Genomic DNA, 23955 nt, shown 5'->3' with positions numbered 1-23955 from the left:
ATGGTGGTATTATACATTTTGTATTGTAGATATGTAATAGTGTAATAATGTTATATGGTGGTATTATACATTTTGTATTGTAGATATGTAATGGTATAATATTGTTGTATGGTGGTATTATACATGTTGTATTGTATATATGTAGTGGTGTAGTATTGTTGTATGGTTGTATTGTATATATGTAGTGGTGTAGTATTGTTGTATGGTTGTATTGTAGATATGTAGTGGTGTAATAATGTTATATGGTGGTATTATACATTTTGTATTGTAGATATGTAATGGTATAATATTGTTGTATGGTGGTATTATACATGTTGTATTGTATATATGTAGTGGTGTAGTATTGTTGTATGGTTGTATTGTAGATATGTAGTGGTGTAATATTGTTGTATGGTGGTATTATACATGTTGTATTGTAGATATGTAGTGGTGTAATATTGTTGTATGGTGGTATTATACATGTTGTATTGTAGATATGTAGTGGTGTAATATTGTTGTATGGTGGTATTATACATGTTGTATTGTATATATGTAATATTGTTGTATGGTGGTATTATACATGTTGTATTTGTCACGCCCTGGTCGAAGTATGTATGTTTATCTTCATTTATTTGGTCAGGCCAGGGTGTGACATGGGTTTATTTTGTGGTGTGTTTTTGTATTGGGGTTTTAGTAGGTATTGGGATTGTGGCTGAGTAGGGTTGTCTAGGAAAGTCTGTGGTTGCCTTGAGGCGGTTCTTAATCAGAGGCAGGTGATTTTCGTTGTCTCTGATTGGTAACCATATTTAGGCAGCCATATTCTTTCAGTGTTTTGTGGGTGATTGTTCCTGTCTTTGTGTTTGCACCAGATAGGGCTGTTTCGGTTTTCACATTTCATTATTTTGTAGTTTCTGCATGTATAGTTTTTTCCTTCATTAAAATATATCATGAATCATCATCACGCTGCATTTTGGTCCGATCCTTGTTCCACCTCTTCATCAGAGGAGGAGATAGAAGAGAGCCGTTACAGTATTGTATATATGTAATGGTGTAATATTGTTGTATGGTGGTATTATACATGTTGTATTGTATACATGTAGTGGTGTAATAATGTTATATGATGTACTGTTTTAACTTTAGCTTTATATGTAATGTTATTGCCTTAATGTGTTCAGACCCCAGGAAGAGTAGCTGCTACCTTGCAGCACCTAATGGGCATCCCCAATTAAATAGAAAACCACACACACACACACACACACACACACACACACACACACACACACACACACACACACACACACACACACACACACACACACACACACACACACACACACACACACACACACACACACACACACACACACACACACACACACACACACACACACAAAGCTGCTGTCTACACATGATCATGATTGGAGAGGAGGATGACTCATCACTGGACGTGCAGAGTAATCAGATCACCAACACATCTACTGGGGTCATAGGTTGATTGATTGGGTTTAACATTACATTTACTACAACAGCCACACATTGAGCTAACATATACTATGGGCATTCATCACATACAGTTTAACACTAGGAAGATACAGGAGAGATACCATGGGATCCAAGAGAAGTTTAATTGAGGAGAAGAAAGGAGGGGAGAGGAGAGAGAGAGGAGGGAAGAGGAGGGGAGAGGAGGAGAGAGGAGGGAAGAGGGGAGAGAAGGGGAGAGGAGAGGCAGAGGGAGAAGGAGAGGAGAGGTAAACAGAGGAAGAGAGGAGCAAGGGGGATGGGGGCTAGGGACAAGTCAGTCTCCTACTACCAGTCTGCAGACACACAAGCATGCAGAAAGCCACAGAACCTCACCCAGTTCAGTGGAAGCACACGCAGACCACCCGTCCCATATGAGAACACCAGGGCCTCCTATGGGTGACATGGACAAAGACATGCATGGTTTAAAACATCATGACAGCCACCATGATCCCTCTGTGGTTCAGGTCCCTCCTTGGAACTATCATCATCTATTAAAGAGGCACTTCAAGGGTACAACTCATATGCCTTAATAATATAATAATAAAGTATGCCATTCAGCAGACAATTTTATCCAAAGCAACATGCGTGTGCTTGTGCATAAAATGGTTGTATTGGTGACACCAGTGGGAACAAAAGCCACATAGGACAACCGGACCCTTATCCTACCAGTTAACCCCGACACACACCATGAAACTGATCTGACAAACACACCATGAAACTGATCTGACAAACACACCATGAAACTGATCTGACAAACACACCATGAAACTGATCTGACAAACACACCATGAAACTGATCTGACAAACACACCATGAAACTGATCTGACAAACACACCATGAAACTGATCTGACAAACACAACATGAAACTGATCTGACAAACACACCATGAAACTGATCTGACAAACACACCATGAAACTGATCTGACAAACAAGGTGAAATGGAAGAATGTATTCCATGATCATTGTGCTGCCATCCTGTTAGAAGGTAACAGATTATTTTATTACAATGGTTAAATTGGATTTTCATTGTGTTCAATGTTGTTATTTGCCCCCTAGTGGCGCTTTCTGGTACTTAGAAAGTCAACGCAAACAGGAAGTTCAGAATTTGTTTTGCACGCATAGAAGCAGCTACAAACAACGCTACGGTGCAGGTCTTTCAATGTAGTTATTTCTTGTCACGCTTCAGCCGTGGAAAAATATTTGTTTGTAAGTTCGATTCAAGCATTTAGCTAATGATGATAATCTTGTTATTGATAGAGTTTCTTACATATCAATGTTGGTTGCATTTACTCACAAATTGCAATGCCTTTTGTGTATGTCATTAGCTGTATTACTTTGCTCATGCGTCATGCAAACGAATTGTAAAATATACAATACTCTAGTTTTGTTACTGTTTTTAGTGTAATATGCTTTGTTATTCTACATAGATGGTTATACATTATTAGAGTAATGAAAGGAGCAATTACCATATGGTTAACAATTAGCTATATGGTTTGGCATCATGCCAGATGCATGGTACCTTAGCGCGTGCTTTGTATTTATGCAACTTCTGTCATGTTTTGTCTTATATTGTCTTGTCATTATGCTTTCCCTCCTGTTCGTTTCCCCCTGCTGGTCTTATTAGGTTCGTTCCCTTTTTCTCTCTCCCTCCCTCTCTCTCCTCTCTCTATCGTTCCGTTCCTGCTCCCAGCTGTTCCTATTCTCCTACTCAATCATCTAGTCTTTTCACACCTGTTCCCTATCTTGTCCTCTGATTAGAGTCCCTATTTCTCCCTTTGTTTTCCGTTTCTGTCCTGTCGGATCCTTGTATGATGTTCGCCGTGCTGTGTCTTTGTCTCGTCCTGTCGTGTCTTGTTTCCCTCAGATGCTGCGTGTGAGCAGGTGTCTGAGTCTGCTACGGTCGGTGCCTTCCCGAGGCAACCTACAGTTAATGGTCGAGTCTCCAGTCTGTCCTCGTCACTACGAGTGGAATTAAGTTTTTTATGTTTTGTTTTCTGCTCTGATTGTCCAGGAGTATTGCTTATATCCTATACTGGAATAAAGACTCTGTTTTCGCCAAGTCGCTTTTGGGTCCTCATTCACCTGCATAACAACTTCAAATGTTTAATGTACATCTACAGTATGTCGGTGTGAATTGAACACTAAAGTATATTCTTTTTTGTATTTTGCAGTTTCACAACATAAACGTTTCAATATATTCATTCAAGAAAAGTCACGCCTTGGGAGTTTTATTGAAGACTTAGTTGTTAGCTATCTGTCTAGTTTTGCATGGGAACGCAACTCAAGGGCAGAATAGTGAAAAAACATCATCACAGCGGGCTCAAGCACAAGAATAACTGCACACGGTGGTTATGTTTCTATGTTCATCAGCCAACAAAGCCTCTTATCCTAGGGAAGACCAGCAGTCTACGATGCAACAACCAGAGCCAGGTGTTCAACAGAGAGAGATGGAAGAGCCTCTTTAGCACATTGGGACCAAGTCTCAATCTACAAGATCAAGGTCATCAAAACAGTCAAGCAGATCCTCAACCGCGAGTTCTGCAGCCGTCAAAGCACGCGCCAAGGCGGAGGCAGCACGCGCACAAGTGTCTTATGCTGAGAAGGAAGCTTCTGTGATGAAACAAAAGGCAGAAATAGATGCCAGCTTGTTGAAGCAAAAGGCAGAAACAGAGAAGCAAAAAGCTGACCTCGAGGCAAGTTTATATGTTCTCCAAGTTGAGAGAACAGCTGCTGCTGCATTGGCTGAAGCTGCAGCCTTTGAAGAAGTTGTAGGATCAGAACGCAGAGAGCTTCGCAAAGAACTAGACACCGGGACACAGCCCTTAAGTCCAGTCCAACGTACATGTGAGTACGTACAACAACATGCTAGGCCCTACTTTGCTGAACTTCCATTTGAAGTGGAGAAACAAGAGCTTAGTGTTGACCCAGCTACATGCCATAATCCAGAAAGTAGCAAACAACAGAACATGAGCAGAGACTCTCCGTTCAAAAGAAATGAACAGCAGCATGGTGGAAATGGAAAGCAAGCCCACTTCCAGTCACACACACACACAACTTCCCTGAGTCACAAGTGGCACCAGACCTCACCAAGTACCTCCTACTACGTGAGATGGTGAGTTCGGGACTCCTGAAGTTTGATTGGGCATGGAAAGCATCCTTTCTCAATGCGACCAGAGACTTGAATTTATCAGCCAGGGAAGAGTTAGATCTAATTACCAAGTGGCTAGGGGCAGAGTCGTCTGAGCAAGCAAACAGAATTAGATCTGTCCATATTTTCAACGCAACAGCAGGGCTTAACATGGTCTGGCAACGACTAGAAGAGTGTTATGGTACACCCGAAGTGATCGAGAATGCACTGTTGAAGAAAATGGATGATTTTCCAAAACTGGCTAACAAAGACAATCACAAACTAAGAGAACTAGGTGACATTCTTCTCGAACTGGAGTGTGCTAAAGTAGAAGGGTACCTTCCAGGCCTCGCTTATCTGGACACATCTCGGGGGGTAAACCCTATTGTAGAGAAACTTCCATTCAGTTTACAAGAAAAATGGATAGCACAGGGATCCAAATATAAGGAGGACTATCGGGTAGCATTCCCACCATTCTCGTTCTTCTCGAGATTCATCAGGAACCAGGCGAAAATTAGAAATGACCCCAGCTTCACCCTCTACACCTCAACTAACCAGGTGTCCATGAAAAGTGAGAAACCTGCCAGGTACAGCAGCAAGACACCTGTGACTGTATACAAGACAAATGTGTCATCTGAGGCTTCAGGCCACCAAACCAAACCCAGTAAGACAAAGGTTGAAAACCCTGACCGTCACTGCCCAATACATAACAAGCCTCATCCTCTTAAAAAGTGTTGTGGGTTTAGATACAAAACTCTAGATGAGCACAAATCATATCTCAAAGACAATGGCATTTGTTTCCGATGTTGTGGGTCAACTCAGCACAGAGCTAAAGACTGTAAGGTTTCAATCAAGTGCTCTGAGTGCGACAGCGACAGGCATCTTGCTGCTCTGCATCCAGGCCCAGCCCCTACAAATACATACACCGCTACAGCAGAGACAGATAATGGCGGGGAGCAAGGTGACGATGCTCTTCTATCTGTCACCTCAAAGTGTACAGAGATCTGTGGTGAGGCAGTCAATCCAAGATCATGTTAAAAATATGCTTAGTCAAAGCTTATCCGGCTGGGAAAAGAGAGAAAGCTGTCAAAATGTATGTAGTGCTTGATGAACAGAGTAACAAATCTCTGGCCAAGACAGAGTTTTTCAGTCTCTTCAACATCAATGACAACTTTGCTCCATACACCATGAAGACGTGTTTTGGGGTAACAGAGACTTCAGGCAGGAGAGCCGTCAACTTCATGGTGGAGTCTATAGATGGACACATGCAGCTCACTCTCCCTACTCTGATAGAGTGTGATATGATGCCAGACGATAGGATGGAGATTCCCTCCCCCGACATTGCGTATCATCATCCCCATCTGCAACCAGTTATGGACAGACTTCCAGCTGTGGACCCAGACGCTCCCATCCTCCTGCTCTTAGGACGAGACATCTTAAGGGTACACAAGGTACGAGAGCAAATCAATGGGCCCCACGACACTCCTTATGCACAGCGACTCGACCTCGGGTGGGTCATTGTGGGTGAGGTCTGTCTGGGAACGGCTCACCGACCAGCCAATGTTAACGTGTTCAGGACAAACATACTTCAAAATGGTCGCACATCCTATCTGAGCCCTTGCCCTGACATCATCCAGGTAAAAGAGAACTACAACAGCGTAGCTCAGAAACACATCTCTCCCTCCACAGTGCACTCGAGAGATCCAATCACAACTGTGAACACAAGACGATGATAAACCAGCACCATCAGTGGAGGACAAAGCCTTCTTGGACATTATGGACAAACAGGTTTTCCAGGATGATGGAAACAACTGGGTGGCTCCACTACCCTTTCGCCCCAATAGACATCGCCTTCCTAATAACAGGGAGCAGGCCATGAACCGTCTCACATCACTTCACAGGACTTTAGACAAAAAGCCTGACATGAAGCGTCATTTTATTGACTTCATGCAAAAGATGCTGGATAACGACCAAGCCGAACCTTCACAGCCACTAGAGGGAGACAAAGAACGTTGGTATCTGCCCATATTTATTGTTTACCATCCACAAAAGCCTGAACAAATACGAGTAGTATTTGACTCCAGTGCTAAGTGTCAAGGCGTGTCACTTAACGATGTTCTGCTCAGTGGTCCAGACTTAAACAACACACTCTTGGGTGTCCTAATGCGTTTCCGCAAGGATTGCATTGCACTAACAGCAGATGTGCAACAAATGTTTTACTGTTTTGGTGTACGTGAGGATCACAGAGATTACTTAAGGTTTCTCTGGTATGAAGACAACAACCCAGATAGAAACATAACTGAGTACAGGATGAAAGTCCATGTATTTGGGAACAGCCCTTCACCAGCCGTAGCCATCTACTGCATGAGACGAGCAGCGCTACAGGGTGAGAAGGAACACGGGTCAGAACCCAAGCAATATGTAGTGAGGAACTTCTACGTCGATGATGGTCTGACATCAGTAGCTACTACAGAAGAAGCTATCAATATTCTAAGAAAAACACAAGCAATGTTGGCGGAGTCCAACATGAAACTACACAAGATTGCATCCAATAGCAAAACAGTTATGGAAGCCTTCCCTATGGAGGACCGTGCGAAAGACTTAAAAGATCTGGACCTAGGAGTGGATCCTCTCCCCTTTCAACGGAGTCTGGGACTTTCCTGGAACCTGGAAACAGACAGCTTCTCATTCCAGGTGTCCCACAATGAGAAGCCTTTTACTCGGAGAGGCATCCTGTCCACAGTGAATAGTCTTTATGACCCCCTTGGGTTCGTGGCTCCAATAACAATGCAAGGTAAAGCCTTAATCAGAGAACTATCTTCTGATCAGAGTGAGTGGGATGTCACTCTTCCAACAGAAAAAGAAGAGAAATGGAAACAGTGGAAGCAAGTCCAGTGTCTCGGTGACACCTTTTGGAAAAGGTGGAGACTGTCATGTTTGTCATTTATTATCATGTCTTGTCCCTGTGCTCCCCATGCTATTCGTTTCCCTCTGCTGGTCTTATTTGGTTCTTTCCCTCCTTCTATCCCTCTCTCTCCCCCTCCCTCTCTCACTCTCTCGCTCTCTCTTCTCTCTATCGTTCCGTTCCTGCTCCCAGCTGTTCCTATTCCCCTAATCATCATTTAGTCTTCCCACACCTGTTCCCGATCCTTTCCCCTGATTAGAGTCCCTATTTATTCCTTTGTGATCCGTTCCTGTCCCGTCGGTTCCTTGTTTTGTATTCACCATGCTGTGATTGTGTTTCGCCCTGTCCTGTCGTGTTTTTTGCCTTCATCAGATGCTGCGTGTGAGCAGGTGGCTCTATCAACTACGGCCTGCGCCTACCCGAAGCGACCTGCAGTCTGTGGCCGCTTCTCTAGTTATTCCCCTCTACAGACTAGAGGATTTTTGTTATTCCCTGTTTGGATTTAAATAAACTCTGTTTCTGTTAAGTCGCTTTTGGGTCCTCTTTCACCTGCATGACAGAAGGAACCGACCAAGGAATGGACCCAGCGACTTCAGACGCTCGTTACACTGCCGTCGAGATCCAAGGAGCCATGCTCGGCAGACACGAGCAGGAATTGTCTGCTGCTCGCCATGCCGTGGAGAACCTGGCCGCTCAGGTTTCCGACCTCTCTGGACAGTTCCAGAGTCTACGTCTCGTGCCACCTGTTACTTCCTGGCCTGCCGAGCCTCCAGAACCTAGGGTTAATAACCCACCTTGCTACTCCGGGCAGCCCACTGAGTGCCGCTCCTTTCTCACGCAGTGTGAGATTGTGTTCTCTCTCCAACCCAACACATACTCTAGAGAGAGAGCTCGGGTTGCTTACGTCATTTCACTCCTTACTGGCCGGGCTCGAGAATGGGGCACAGCTATCTGGGAGGCAAGGGCTGATTGCTCTAACAAATTCCAGAACTTTAAAGAGGAGATGATTCGGGTTTTTGACCGTTCAGTTTTTGGTGGGGAGGCTTCTAGGGCCCTGGCTTCCTTATGCCAAGGTGAACGGTCCATAACGGATTATTCCATTGAGTTTCGCACTCTTGCTGCCTCTAGTGAGTGGAACGAGCCGGCGCTGCTCGCTCGTTTTCTGGAGGGACTCCACGCAGTGGTTAAGGATGAGATTCTCTCCCGGGAGGTTCCTTCAGATGTGGACTCTTTGATTGCTCTCGCCATCCGCATAGAACGACGGGTAGATCTTCGTCACCGGGCTCGTGGAAGAGAGCTCGCATCAACGGTGTTTCCCTGCTCCGCATCGCAACCATCTCCCTCCTCTGGCTTTGAGACTGAGCCCATGCAGCTGGGAGGGATTCGCATCTCGAATAAGGAGAGGGAACGGAGGATCACCAACCGCCTGTGCCTCTATTGCGGAGTTGCTGGACATTTTGTTAATTCATGTCCAGTAAAAGCCAGAGCTCATCTGTAAGCGGAGGGCTACAGGTGAGCGCAACTACTCAAGTCTCTCCATCAAGGTCCTGTACTACTTTGTCGGTCCACCTACGCTGGACCGGTTCGGGTGCTACATGTAGTGCCTTGATAGACTCTGGGGCTGAGGGTTGTTTCATGGACGAAGCATGGGTTCGGAAACATGACATTCCTTTCAGAGAGTTAGATAAGCCTACGCCCATGTTCGCCTTAGATGGTAGTCATCTTCCCAGTATCAGATTTGAGACACTACCTTTAACCCTCACAGTATCTGGTAACCACAGTGAGACTATTTCTTTTTTGATTTTCCGTTCACCGTTTACACCTGTTGTTTTGGGTCATCCCTGGCTAGTATGTCATAATCCTTCTATTAATTGGTCTAGTAATTCTATCCTATCCTGGAACGTTTCTTGTCATGTGAAGTGTTTAATGTCTGCCATCCCTCCCGTTTCTTCTGTCCCTACTTCTCAGGAGGAACCTGGCGATTTGACAGGAGTGCCGGAGGAATATCATGATCTGCGCACGGTCTTCAGTCGGTCCCGAGCCAACTCCCTTCCTCCTCACCGGTCGTATGATTGTAGTATTGATCTCCTTCCGGGGACCACTCCTCCTCGAGGTAGACTATACTCTCTGTCGGCTCCCGAACGTAAGGCTCTCGAGGATTATTTGTCTGTGTCTCTTGACGCCGGTACCATAGTGCCTTCTTCTTCTCCGGCCGGGGCGGGGTTCTTTTTGTTAAGAAGAAGGACGGTACTCTGCGCCCCTGCGTGGATTATCGAGGGCTGAATGACATAACGGTTAAGAATCATTATCCGCTTCCCCTTATGTCATCAGCCTTCGAGATTCTGCAGGGAGCCAGGTGCTTTACTAAGTTGGACCTTCGTAACGCTTACCATCTCGTGCGCATCAGAGAGGGGGACGAGTGGAAAACGGCGTTTAACACTCCGTTAGGGCATTTTGAGTACCGGGTTCTGCCGTTCGGTCTCGCCAATGCGCCAGCTGTTTTTCAGGCATTAGTTAATGATGTTCTGAGAGACATGCTGAACATTTTTGTTTTTGTCTATCTTGACGATATCCTGATTTTTCTCCGTCACTCGAGATTCATGTTCAGCACGTTCGACGTGTTCTACAGCACCTTTTAGAGAATTGTCTCTACGTAAAGGCTGAGAAGTGCTCTTTTCATGTCTCCTCCGTTACTTTTCTCGGTTCCGTTATTTCCGCTGAAGGCATTCAGATGGATTCCGCTAAGGTCCAAGCTGTCAGTGATTGGCCCGTTCCAAGGTCACGTGTCGAGTTGCAGCGCTTTTTAGGTTTCGCTAATTTCTATCGGCGTTTCATTCGTAATTTCGGTCAAGTTGCTGCCCCTCTCACAGCTCTTACTTCTGTCAAGACGTGTTTTAAGTGGTCCGGTTCCGCCCAGGGAGCTTTTGATCTTCTAAAAGAACGTTTTACGTCCGCTCCTATCCTCGTTACTCCTGACGTCACTAGACAATTCATTGTCGAGGTTGACGCTTCAGAGGTAGGCGTGGGAGCCATTCTATCCCAGCGCTTCCAGTCTGACGATAAGGTTCATCCTTGCGCTTATTTTTCTCATCGCCTGTCGCCATCTGAGCGCAACTATGATGTGGGTAACCGTGAACTGCTCGCCATCCGCTTAGCCCTAGGCGAATGGCGACAGTGGTTGAGGGGGCGACCGTTCCTTTTGTCGTTTGGACAGACCATAAGAACCTTGAGTACATCCGTTCTGCCAAACGACTTAATGCCCGTCAAGCTCGTTGGGCGTTGTTTTTCGCTCGTTTCGAGTTTGTGATTTCTTACCGTCCGGGTAGCAAGAACACCAAGCCTGATGCCTTATCCCGTCTGTTTAGTTCTTCTGTGGCTTCTACTGATCCCGAGGGGATTCTTCCTTATGGGCGTGTTGTCGGGTTAACAGTCTGGGGAATTGAAAGACAGGTTAAGCAAGCACTCACGCACACTGCGTCGCCGCGCGCTTGTCCTAGTAACCTCCTTTTCGTTCCTGTTTCCACTCGTCTGGCTGTTCTTCAGTGGGCTCACTCTGCCAAGTTAGCTGGTCATCCCGGTGTTCGAGGCACTCTTGCGTCTATTCGCCAGCGCTTTTGGTGGCCGACTCAGGAGCGTGACACGCGCCGTTTCGTGGCTGCTTGTTCGGACTGCGCGCAGACTAAGTCGGGTAACTCTCCTCCTGCCGGTCGTCTCAGACCGCTCCCCATTCCTTCTCGACCATGGTCTCACATTGCCTTAGACTTCATTACCGGTCTGCCTTTGTCTGCGGGGAAGACTGTGATTCTGACGGTTGTCGATAGGTTCTCTAAGGCGGCACATTTCATTCCCCTCGCTAAACTTCCTTCCGCTAAGGAGACGGCACAAATCATTATTGAGAATGTATTCAGAATTCATGGCCTCCCGTTAGACGCCGTTTCAGACAGAGGCCCGCAATTCACGTCACAGTTTTGGAGGGAGTTCTGTCGTTTGATTGGTGCGTCCGTCAGTCTCTCTTCCGGGTTTCATCCCCAGTCTAACGGTCAAGCAGAGAGGGCCAATCAGACGATTGGTCGCATACTACGCAGCCTTTCTTTCAGAAACCCTGCGTCTTGGGCAGAACAGCTCCCCTGGGCAGAATACGCTCACAATTCGCTTCCTTCGTCTGCTACCGGGTTATCTCCGTTTCAGAGTAGTCTGGGTTACCAGCCTCCTCTGTTCTCATCCCAGCTTGCCGAGTCCAGCGTTCCCTCCGCTCAAGCGTTTGTCCAACGTTGTGAGCGCACCTGGAGGAGGGTGAGGTCTGCACTTTGCCGTTACAGGGCACAGACGGTGAGAGCCGCCAATAAACGCAGGATTAAGAGTCCAAGGTATTGTTGCGGCCAGAGAGTGTGGCTTTCCACTCGCAACCTTCCTCTTACGACAGCTTCTCGTAAGTTGACTCCGCGGTTCATTGGTCCGTTCCGTGTCTCCCAGGTCGTCAATCCTGTCGCTGTGCGACTGCTTCTTCCGCGACATCTTCGTCGCGTCCATCCTGTCTTCCATGTCTCCTGTGTTAAGCCCTTTCTTCGCACCCCGTTCGTCTTCCCTCCCCCCTCCCGTCCTTGTCGAGAGCGCACCTATTTACAAGGTACATAAGATCATGGACATGCGTTCTCGGGGACGGGGTCACCAATACCTAGTGGATTGGGAGGGTTACGGTCCTGAGGAGAGGAGTTGGGTTCCGTCTCGGGACGTGCTGGACCGTTCACTCATCGATGATTTCCTCCGTTGCCGCCAGGATTCCTCCTCGAGTGCGCCAGGAGGCGCTCGGTGAGTGGGGGGTACTGTCATGTTTGTCATTTATTATCATGTCTTGTCCCTGTGCTCCCCATGCTATTCGTTTCCCTCTGCTGGTCTTATTTGGTTCTTTCCCTCCTTCTATCCCTCTCTCTCCCCTCCCTCTCTCACTCTCTCGCTCTCTCTTCTCTCTATCGTTCCGTTCCTGCTCCCAGCTGTTCCTATTCCCCTAATCATCATTTAGTCTTCCCACACCTGTTCCCGATCCTTTCCCCTGATTAGAGTCCCTATTTATTCCTTTGTGATCCGTTCCTGTCCCGTCGGTTCCTTGTTTTGTATTCACCATGCTGTGATTGTGTTTCGCCCTGTCCTGTCGTGTTTTTTGCCTTCATCAGATGCTGCGTGTGAGCAGGTGGCTCTATCAACTACGGCCTGCGCCTACCCGAAGCGACCTGCAGTCTGTGGCCGCTTCTCTAGTTATTCCCCTCTACAGACTAGAGGATTTTTGTTATTCCCTGTTTGGATTTAAATAAACTCTGTTTCTGTTAAGTCGCTTTTGGGTCCTCTTTCACCTGCATGACAGAGACAGGAGTACCTGACAACGCTGCAGAGACGCAAAAAAATGGACAGCAGAAAAGCCAAATGTAAAAGTGGGAGATGTTGTCTTATTGAAAGACAGTCAGGCACACAGAAATGACTGGCCAGTCGGGCTTGTGGTAAAAGCCTTTCCCAGTACTGACAAAAAGGTTAGGAAAGTAGAACGAAAAATTGTCAAGCAAGGAGCTGCTAAGGTGTTTCTGAGACCAATCTCAGAGATTGTTGTTCTTCTTTCTGAAGCATCCTAGAGACAAAAGATAAAAATAGAAAGGACATTATTTGTTTCTTGATATGTTTTATTTAATAGTGGCACAATTTCATTATACCAGGCGGGGAGTGTGCTGCCATCCTGTTAGAAGGTAACAGATTATTTTATTACAATGGTTAAATTGGATTTTCATTGTGTTCAATGGTGTTATTTGCCCCCTAGTGGCGCTTTCTGGTACTTAGAAAGTCAACGCAAACGGGAAGTTCAGAATTTGTTTTGCACGCATAGAAGCAGCTACAAACAACGCTACGGTGCAGGTCTTTCAATGTAGTTATTTCTTGTCAGCTTCAGCCTTGGAAAAATATTTGTTTGTAAGTTCGATTCAAGCATTTAGCTAATGATGATAATCTTGTTATTGATAGAGTTTCTTACATATCAATGTTGGTTGCATTTACTCACAAATTGCAATGCCTTTTGTGTATGTCGTTAGCTGTATTACTTTGCTCATGCGTCATGCAAACATATTGTAAAATATACAATACTGTAGTTTTGTTACTGTTTTTAGTGTAATATGCTTTGTTATTCTACATAGATGGTTATACATTATTAGAGTAATGAAAGGAGCAATTACCATATGGTTAACAATTAGCTATAGGGTTTGGCATCATGCCAGATGCATGGTACCTTAGCGCGTGCTTTGTATTTATGTAACTTCAAATGTTTAATGTACATCTACAGTATGTCAGTGTGAACTGAACACTAAAGTATATTCTTTTCTGTATTTTGCAGTTTCACAACATAAACGTTTCAATATATTCATTCAAGAAAAATCACGCCTTGGGAGTTTTATTGAAGACTTAGTTGTTAGCTATCTGTCTAGTTTTGCATGGGAACGCAACTCAAGGGCAGAATAATCATCGTGCACAACATTAGGATGTAGGCTAACACCCAGTGCTTCTATCTATTTCATTCAAACAATCACAACAGGAATTTGGGTATATTTCCAATAAGCACAATCGAGTTGCTGAACTCCTACCTTGTATCTTTGCTAGATGCCTGGCATAAGCTCATCTGAATCATGACACCCAGCATTCCAGATGTTAAACAAGAAACAGCTTTCTCATTGGTCACTCTGTGGGGTCTGTTCATGGTCAACCAACTCTCAGCTCTCCTGCTATGGTACTACTGCACATGTGACACACATGACCACACTCCTATCCATCCTCTCCTGCACCGTCCCAACAGGTGTGTGTGTGTGTGTGGGGGGGGGGGGGGGTGGATGGGGAACAGGGTTGACATACTGGATTGCGTCCCACCCCGGCCCAACTTCACTAAGGCTTTGGAGTGAGTGTGGAACAGATGGTTTGTTCTACTACAACATTAACATCCACCCCTCGCTGCCTCCCTCCATTCCACATCATTGTCCAAAATAAACTCAAGGGTCCTATTGTGGAATCTACACTAAAATAAGATTAGTTAAAATATGCCTTGAGGGGCCTTAGTCTGTGAAACAGTGATTCATTCGAACACACTAAAAGGCTTATTAGGGGAGATGACTGCTCTGAATGGGCCAAGGCCTTAGGCATGAAACTACACAGTCCCCAGGGGAGTTACCCTTCTATCTGAGGATAACAGAGAGACAGACACCAGGCAGTGGCAGATCCCAGACAGGATGTGCATAATTAGGATGTTTACTATCTTGACAGATTAAGATTTCATCTCATTAATGGGTTTAATATTTATGACAGACGTTTTTCGCAGCGGAGAGTGGTTTCATTTCCAACGTTAACAGAAACATAAGGTTTATGTTTTATGGTGAATGACTTCTCAAATCTGCTGTTGTCGACAACACTGCTAATAAGTTGAGGGATACTCAATATGTCTAAAAAGAAAACAGAGGGAATAACATTCAAAATATTTCAGAAATCACATTTGACCTAGTTTCCTAGAGACAAAACTCTCAAAACCAAAGATAGAGATACAACTCTCAACACCCAGAGATAAAGACTTCTCAGGAGACTACTAGACCTCTCATGAGTCTCCTAGACTTCTCAAGAGACTACCAGACTTCTCAGGAGACTCCTAGACTTCTCTGAATTTTCCTAGACTTCTCTGGAGACTCCTAGACATCTCAGGAGACTACCAGACTTCACAGGAGACTAGCAGACTTCTCAGGAGACTACCAGGCTTCGCAGGAGACTACCCGACTTCTCAGACGATTAAGCAGACTTCTCATGAGATCAGCAGACTTCTCATGAGATTACCAGACTTCTCAGGAGATTACTAGACTTCTCAGGAGACTACTAGACATCTCGGAAGACAACTAGACTTCCAATGAGATTAGCAGACTTCTCCGGAGACTCCTAGACTTCTCTGGAGACTCCTAGACTTCTCTGGAGACTACGCGACTTCTCAGGAGACTCATAGACTTCCCGGGAGACTACTAGACTTCTCAGGCGACTCCTTGCCCTGGTATAGATGGTCTGTTGGGGCCAGAGTGGAATGCATTGTGGAGTCTTTAGTGCTGTTCTATCCATCAAACCCTGTGAACTTTATATTGGGGATTGAAACCCCCATAACCCCTCCATAACCCTACATCCCATAACCAAGAGAGTTGGGGAGAGAAGGAGTGAGAGAGAGAGATACAGAGAGAGTGAAAGAGAAGGTGAGAGGATGAGAGAGAGAGATACAAAGAGATACAAAGAGAGTGAAAGAGAATGTGAGAGAGGATGAGATAGAGAGAGAGATACAGAGATACAGAGAGAGAGAGAGAGAGAGAGAGAGAGAGAGAGAGAGAGAGAGAGAGAGAGATACAGAGAGAGGAGGGACAGAGGAAGAGAGAGAACACTGTACATCGTTGCAACACTGTGTATAGACATTATGCCATTTGAAATGTCTCTATTCCTTTCAAACTGTTCTGAGTGTAATGTTTACTGTTCATTTGTGATATTCTTTTCACTTTGTTGATCTATTTCAATTGCTTTGGTAACACTCATCATTGTTACAGTGAACACAGCAGGAACCTCAGTCAGCAGGTAAACACTCGGACAGTACAGAGGGAGGGGGGTGCCACGCCTTGGTCTTAGTGTTTTGTGTTTTCGTTGATTGTTTGGTCAGGCCAGGGTGTGACATGGGTTTGTTTTGTTGTATTTCGTATTGGGCTTTTGTGGTTATTGGGAATGCGGCTGAGTAGGGGTGTTGTATGGGCTTGGCTGCCTGAGGCGGTTCTCAATCAGAGTCAGGTGATTCTCGTTGTCTCTGATTGGGAACCGTATTTAGGTAGCCTGGGTTTCGCTTTGTGTTTCGTGGGTGATTGTTCCTGTCTCTGTGTAGTGTTCACCAGATAGGCTGTAATTAGGTTTTCATGTTCCGTTTGTTGTTTTTGTATTTCTATAAGTATTTTTCATGTATCAAGTAACCACCACGCTGCATTTCGGTCCGACTCTCTTTCTACAAACGAAGAACGCCGTTACAGGGGGAGTGTGTGTGTTTGTTTGAGTAGGTATTTGTTTGAGAGCATGTGTGCCTGCACATGTTTGTGTGTGTAAATATGATTTTAAAAAACATATTGAGTCCCTTGCGAAATCCCCTACAATCCAGCTGTACATCATTTGAGACAAGGATTTAGCGTGACTAGGCAGTTCTAATCCCCCTCTGCACACGCAGCAACTGCTGTTGTTTATGATGAACTAAATCAGACAGATGTGACAGATTTTTCTCCGGGTTTTTTATCATGTCTTAAATGTCTAACATAACATGCATTTGTGAATATTATGTCATGAATTATAGTCAATCATTATCAGGTATTTCCTCTTTGTTAAAAATATATATATATATTTCCTTTTCTTCTGCATTTCACTAAGACTCTAGCTAGCATTACTCAAAGCCTGTTCTATTTTTACTTGGTTCCAGGAAGTGTCATCATATAACTTAATGGTGTTTCCAAAAATGCTACAGATGAACCCTCGGAGCAGTTCCAGTCAAAACAATCCTCTCTGTTGTCATGGGAGACAACCATAACACAGCAGACATGTTTCTCTCTGTGGTGTCTAGGTCTGCGCTCCAGCAGCCGGACACAGCGTCCAGATACTGTATGTTCTTTCATCTCCCATGATGAAGCAACACACGGACTGAGCCCCAAATAGCATCCTATTTATTATTTAGTGCAAGGGCCCATAGGGCACTATAAAGGGCACTATGCTATAGGGCACTATGCCATTTGGGACGCACTCACTATCTTCAAACTCCCATCGACTCAGATGAGCTCACTCCATTCTCAACTGCTGATTTCTATCCAGAGTGTCACACACAAACACACAGTGATTTCTAAAGAGTGTGTCTGGTCCACCTGCCGCTAGCCCAGGTACAGTTGTGGTGGTGGCCCGGTTGCCTCAATAACCCCGCATTAAATTCTTCTTCTAAATCCCTTCTTAAGGGTAGGACAATAGCCAACTTATACCTGCCTGTGGAGGACTGAACTGGAGGCCCATAGGGCTTAATGGAGACAACCCCAGCCACAACCCAACACTGAGCAGAGCTGATAGTGTGTGTGTGTGTGTGTGTGTGTGTGTGTGTGTGTGTGTGTGTGTGTGTGTGTGTGTGTGTGTGTGTGTGTGTGTGTGTGTGTGTGTGTGTGTGTGTGTGTGTGTGTGTGTGTGTGTGTGTGTGTGTGTGTGTGCGTGCGTGTGTGTGTGTGTTTGCGTGCATGCGTGCGCGTGCGTGCGTGTGTGTGTGTGCGTGCGTGTGCGTGCGTGTGTGTGTGCGTGTTTGTGTGTGTGTGTGTGCGTGCGTGAGAGCTAAGCTGATAGCCTGGAGTTATCCACTCAATAAAACTTCAAAAGGGACATCACGCTACTGGTCATCTGTAGAATAGACCACTGGTGATGATATGGTTGTGCTTTGAGAGGGGATGGCAGGGTAACCACAGGGTTAACCATCAGATCCTCCTCTCCACCCTCTCCGAGTTGGGCATCTCCGGCGCGGCCCACGCTTGGATTGCGTCCTACCTGACAGGTCGCTCCTACCAGGTGGCGTGGCGAGAATCTGTCTCCTCACCACGCGCTCTCACCACTGGTGTCCCCCAGGGCTCTGTTCTAGGCCCTCTCCTATTCTCGCTATACACCAAGTCACTTGGCTCTGTCATAACCTCACATGGTCTCTCCTATCATTGCTATGCAGACGACACACAATTAATCTTCTCCTTTCCCCCTTCTGATGACCAGGTGGCGAATCGCATCTCTGCATGTCTGGCAGACATATCAGTGTGGATGACGGATCACCACCTCAAGCTGAACTTCGGCAAGACGGAGCTGCTCTTCCTCCCGGGGAAGGACTGCCCGTTCCATGATCTCGCCATCACGGTTGACAACTCCATTGTGTCCTCCTCCCAGAGCGCTAAGAACCTTGGCGTGATCCTGGACAACAAACTGTCGTTCTCAACTAACATCAAGGCGGTGGCCCGTTCCTGTAGGTTCATGCTCTACAACATCCGCAGAGTACGACCCTGACTCACACAGGAAGCGGCGCAGGTCCTAATCCAGGCACTTGTCATCTCCCGTCTGGATTACTGCAACTCGCTGTTGGCTGGGCTCCCTGCCTGTGCCATTAAACCCCTACAACTCATCCAGAACGCCGCAGCCCGTCTAGTGTTCAACCTTCCCAAGTTCTCTCACGTCACCCCGCTCCTCCGCTCTCTCCACTGGCTTCCAGTTGAAGCTCGCATCCGCTACAAGACCATGGTGCTTGCCTACGGAGCTGTGAGGGGAACGGCACCTCAGTACCTCCAGGCTCTGATCAGGCCCTACACCCAAATAAGGGCACTGCGTTCATCCACCTCTGGCCTGCTCGCCTCCCTACCACTGAGGAAGTACAGTTCCCGCTCAGCTCAGTCAAAACTGTTCGCTGCTCTGGCTCCCCAATGGTGGAACAAACTCCCTCACGACGCCAGGACAGCGGAGTCAATCACCACCTTCCGGAGACACCTGAAACCCCACCTCTTTAAGGAATACCTAGGATAGGATAAAGTAATCCTTCTCACCCCCCCCTTAAAATATTTAGATGCACTATTGTAAAGTGGTTGTTCCACTGGATGTCATAAGGTGAATGCACCAATTTGTAAGTCGCTCTGGATAAGAGCGTCTGCTAAATGACTTAAATGTAAATGTAAATGTTAAATGTTATGGGGAGGAGGCCTGGGCCTGTACGTCTGGCGTGGTGCAAGTGGAGTTTGGAGGGCTGGAAGGCCAGATAGGCTAGGGTTGTTGAGCTTGTTTGTTAATAAGGAAGTATGGAATGGTAGATATGACAGCCCGATGATTACATTTCAAAATTGCTTATATCGGAGGATGTTTTGGATGTAAGGAAAGATCCTGTCTGTAGCAGTTCATTGGGTGGGAGATTTATCCATTGATGTGAAGCTAAACTTTTGATAAGGGAACTGCTGGAGAGAGACATCTGGCTTCTGAGGAATTCATACTGGTATGTATTTAGTAGAAGCTGAGTCTGAGTCCCAGATGGCACCCTATACCCTGTATAGTGCACTACTACAGTACCATAGGGCTATGGTCAAAAGTAGTGCACTATATAGGGAATAGGTTGCCATCTGGGAGACTGACCAGTTGGGAAAGCTAGAGTAAAAAATTCCAAGATTAAAAAAAACTTAGAAGGCTTCCTCCCTCCATTTGCAGGTTTCTACACAAACCACAAGAACAGAGCAGAGGAAAACAGCAACAAGAGGATCAGTATAGACAACAAGCTAGAAGAGAAAAACAGACAAATTAAAAGAAAGAAAAATATAATTGGAGCTGGAGAGAGAGAGAGAGAGAGAGAGAGAGAGAAAGAGAGAGAGAAGTGAGAGAGAGAACGAGAGATCCAGTTCATTGATGAGAGCCGTTTATTGGGCCCCGGCCCCCCTGTGTGTCTGTCTGTTCCTCTGATTCAGCAGATGCCAACACAGCAGACTGGGACGGGATGTAAGGGGCATTATGGGTAACGGTGACCCAAAACGAGGACGGGGCTGTGGAAGGAATCCAGCCTGGGCCTGAGAACGCAGCAGACCCTCCAGTCTGTGTGCGTATGTGTGTGTGTTTGTGTGCGCATGTGTGAGCATCCTCTGTGCTTGATTCCGACCACCACCAGAGCTGGGCACTGGGTACTGGCCTTACTCCCAGAGCTTGCCTCCAGCTCAGTCTGACTGCCCCATAAAGACCAGAAGAGTCACAGGACACATTTCCCATCTAAATCCTACTCTATCAATGCCCTGGGTGTCTGCTTACAGACATTAGACCACTACCAGTACACTGGACAATGCACTGAGCCAAACACTCCAGGTGGAAGTTTCAGCTGTCCCTCCCGAATCCTAACCTTAACCACTAGGGGGGAAATACAAAACTGACCACAGATCATCATCTATGGGCATAGCATCAATGTAAAGGTGAGGTGCAGTGGGATCCAATATGTTGACAGATACTCCCAGTGAGAAGGGAGACGTTAAGGGGAGTACATACTGTCTGTACCTTAGAGTCTGATATCTCAGATGGTTTCTCTGTCAGGCTGCTGCTCTCAGCCGGGATCAGATCGTTGTACTTGGTGGTGCTCAAATCCTCGTCAGAGTAGTTGAGACTGCCTGGGCTGGGCCGAGGAGGAGACCTGAGGAGACAGGACAATATAGAGAGATAAATATACACTGAGTGGACAAAACATTAAGAACACCTGTTCTTTCCATGACATGGACTAACCAGGTGAATCCAGGTGAAAGCTATGATCCCTTATTGAGGTCACTTGAGAAATCCACTTCAATCAGTGTAGATGAAGGGTAGGAGAGGGGTTAAAGAAGGATTTGTAAGCCTTGAGACAATTGAGGCATGTATTATGTGAGCCATGTAAAGGGTGAATGGACAAGACAAAAGATTTAAGTGCAGCTGGGATTTTCATGCTCAACAGTTTCCAGTGTGTCTCAATAATGTTCCACCATCAAAAGGACATCCAGTCAACTTGACACAACTGTGGGAAGCGTTGGAGTCAACATGGGCCGGCATCCCTGTGGAACGCTTTCGACACCTTGTAGAGTCCATGCCCCGACAAATTGAGGCTCTTCTGAAGGCAAAGGGGGTGCAACTCCATATTAGGAAGGTGTTCTTAATGTTTCGTACACTTAGTGTATAATTACATAATATAGCATTCTAATTACATTACTATGGCAAGGACAGAGCCATTGGTAGTCCTATCAGTCAGTCACTGGCTAATGGACAACATTGGCATTGAAATGAGGTGCACTAATATGATCAAATAATAAAGGAATTCTAGCTACAGTACACTCACTTTAACAGAAAGACCGTCTACATAAACAACTTGTATAAAATCACAGAGAAATCTCATTCACACACCAGAGTGACATGGCAGAGAAACTGGATGAAAGGAAGCAGGAAAACATCTGAATGATACACACTGATCAGTCAAAATGGACTGAACTGTCTCCACGCATTTACCAAAGGGATGGAAGAGAAGGTGCCCTCTAGTATTCATTTATTTAATTCAAAATTGTATTCATTTACTATTATTATTTTTAATTTGACCCCTTTTGTTTGTTGGAGACAGATTGTTAGTGTGTTTGTGTGGTGGTGGGGAGGTGGCCGTGGGGTATGGATAGGGAGGAGGAGGGTTGTTATCAGGATCATGGAACAGCCATGAGATCCCAGCCTGTCTATTGTCAGTATTTCCTGAGATGATCTCTTCTGATGAAACACTATGTGGGCTGTCTGTGGAATGCCATTACAGTTAGCCTTGTGGCTGACTCATAAATTCAACCCTTGTAGAGTGGAGGAGCTCACTGCATCGGCATAAATCCCATGCAGTCTCAGATAGGAAGGCTCAGGTTGTGTAGATTAGGTTATGTTCAATCCCCATGTAGTCTCAGATAGGAAGGCTCTGGTTGTGTAGATTAGGTTATGTTCAATCCCCATGTAGTCTCAGATAGGAAGGCTCTGGTTGTGTAGATTAGGTTATGTTCAACCCCCATGCAGTCTCAGATAGGAAGGCTCTGGTTGTGTAGATTAGGTTATGTTCAATCCCCATGTAGTCTCAGATAGGAAGGCTCTGGTTGTGTAGATTAGGTTATGTTCAATCCCCATGCAGTCTCAGATAGGAAGGCTCTGGTTGTGTAGATTAGGTTATGTTCAATCCCCATGTAGTCTCAGATAGGAAGGCTCTGGTTGTGTAGATTAGATTATGTTCAATCCCCATGTAGTCTCAGATAGGAAGGCTCTGGTTGTGTAGATTAGGTTATGTTCAATCCCCATGTAGTCTCAGATAGGAAGGCTCTGGTTGTGTAGATTAGGTTATGTTCAACCCCCATGCAGTCTCAGATAGGAAGGCTCAGGTTGTGTAGATTAGGTTATGTTCAATCCCCATGCAGTCTCAGATAGGAAGGCTCTGGTTGTGTAGATTAGGTTATGTTCAACCCCCATGCAGTCTCAGATAGGAAGGCTCTGGTTGTGTAGATTAGGTTATGTTCAATCCCCATGCAGTCTCAGATAGGAAGGCTCTGGTTGTGTAGATTAGGTTATGTTCAACCCCCATGCAGTCTCAGATAGGAAGGCTCTGGTTGTGTAGATTAGGTTATGTTCAATCCCCATGTAGTCTCAGATAGGAAGGCTCTGGTTATGTTCACTTTATTGTAAAGGTTATCAACATACATATCAATAACGAGATCCATTCAAGAGCCAACAACCATGTTTCAGGGAGTGTAAGTGACACTTTCAAAACCTCTCCATTCAGAGATACGTGTGGAGGTTTACATGGAGTGAGAGAGGGTATTTATGAGTGTGGAGTGAGAGAGTGTATTTATGAGTATGGAGTGAGAGAGGGTATTTATGAGTATGGAGTGAGAGAGGGTATTTATGAGTGTGGAGTGAGAGAGTGTATTTATGAGTATGGAGTGAGAGAGGGTATTTATGAGTATGGAGTGAGAGAGGGTATTTATGAGTGTGGAGTGAGAGAGTGTATTTATGAGTATGGAGTGAGAGAGGGTATTTATGAGTATGGAGTGAGAGAGGGTATTTATGAGTGTGGAGTGAGAGAGTGTATTTATGAGTATGGAGTGAGAGAGGGTATTTATGAGTATGGAGTGAGAGAGGGTATTTATGAGTATGGAGTGAGAGAGGGTATTTATGAGTATGGAGTGAGAGAGTGTATTTATGAGTATGGAGTGAGAGAGGGTATTTATGAGTATGGAGTGAGAGAGGGTATTTATGAGTATGGAGTGAGAGAGGGTATTTATGAGTATGGAGTGAGAGGGTATTTATGAGTATGGAGTGAGAGAGGGTATTTATGAGTATGGAGTGAGAGAGGGTATTTATGAGTATGGAGTGAGAGAGGGTATTTATGAGTATGGAGTGAGAGAGTGTATTTATGAGTATGGAGTGAGAGAGGGTATTTATGAGTATGGAGTGAGAGAGTGTATTTATGAGTATGGAGTGAGAGAGGGTATTTATGAGTGTGGAGTGAGAGAGGGTATTTATGAGTATGGAGTGAGAGAGTGTATTTATGAGTATGGAGTGAGAGAGGGTATTTATGAGTGTGGAGTGAGAGAGTGTATTTATGAGTATGGAGTGAGAGAGGGTATTTATGAGTATGGAGTGAGAGAGGGTATTTATGAGTGTGGAGTGAGAGAGTGTATTTATGAGTATGGAGTGAGAGAGGGTATTTATGAGTATGGAGTGAGAGAGGGTATTTATGAGTGTGGAGTGAGAGAGTGTATTTATGAGTATGGAGTGAGAGAGGGTATTTATGAGTATGGAGTGAGAGAGGGTATTTATGAGTGTGGAGTGAGAGAGTGTATTTA

At 45.6% G+C, this 23955-nt stretch overlaps 1 protein-coding gene across 1 annotated transcript in view; it reads right to left on the bottom strand.

Annotated features, from left to right (window-relative positions):
* LOC124038595 (protein sidekick-2-like) overlaps window positions 1-23955 on the bottom strand; it is a 709487-nt gene that overhangs the window by 10431 nt on the left and 675101 nt on the right. The window contains 1 exon segment of the mRNA XM_046354647.1: window positions 20630-20762. Within this exon segment, the coding sequence (XP_046210603.1) occupies window positions 20630-20762 (133 nt within the window).

This window comes from Oncorhynchus gorbuscha, linkage group LG06 (assembly GCF_021184085.1).
Source record: "Oncorhynchus gorbuscha isolate QuinsamMale2020 ecotype Even-year linkage group LG06, OgorEven_v1.0, whole genome shotgun sequence".
NCBI lineage: Eukaryota > Metazoa > Chordata > Actinopteri > Salmoniformes > Salmonidae > Oncorhynchus > Oncorhynchus gorbuscha.
Note: the sequence above shows the minus strand (reverse complement) of the source record. Positions and strands in the feature narration are given on the sequence as shown.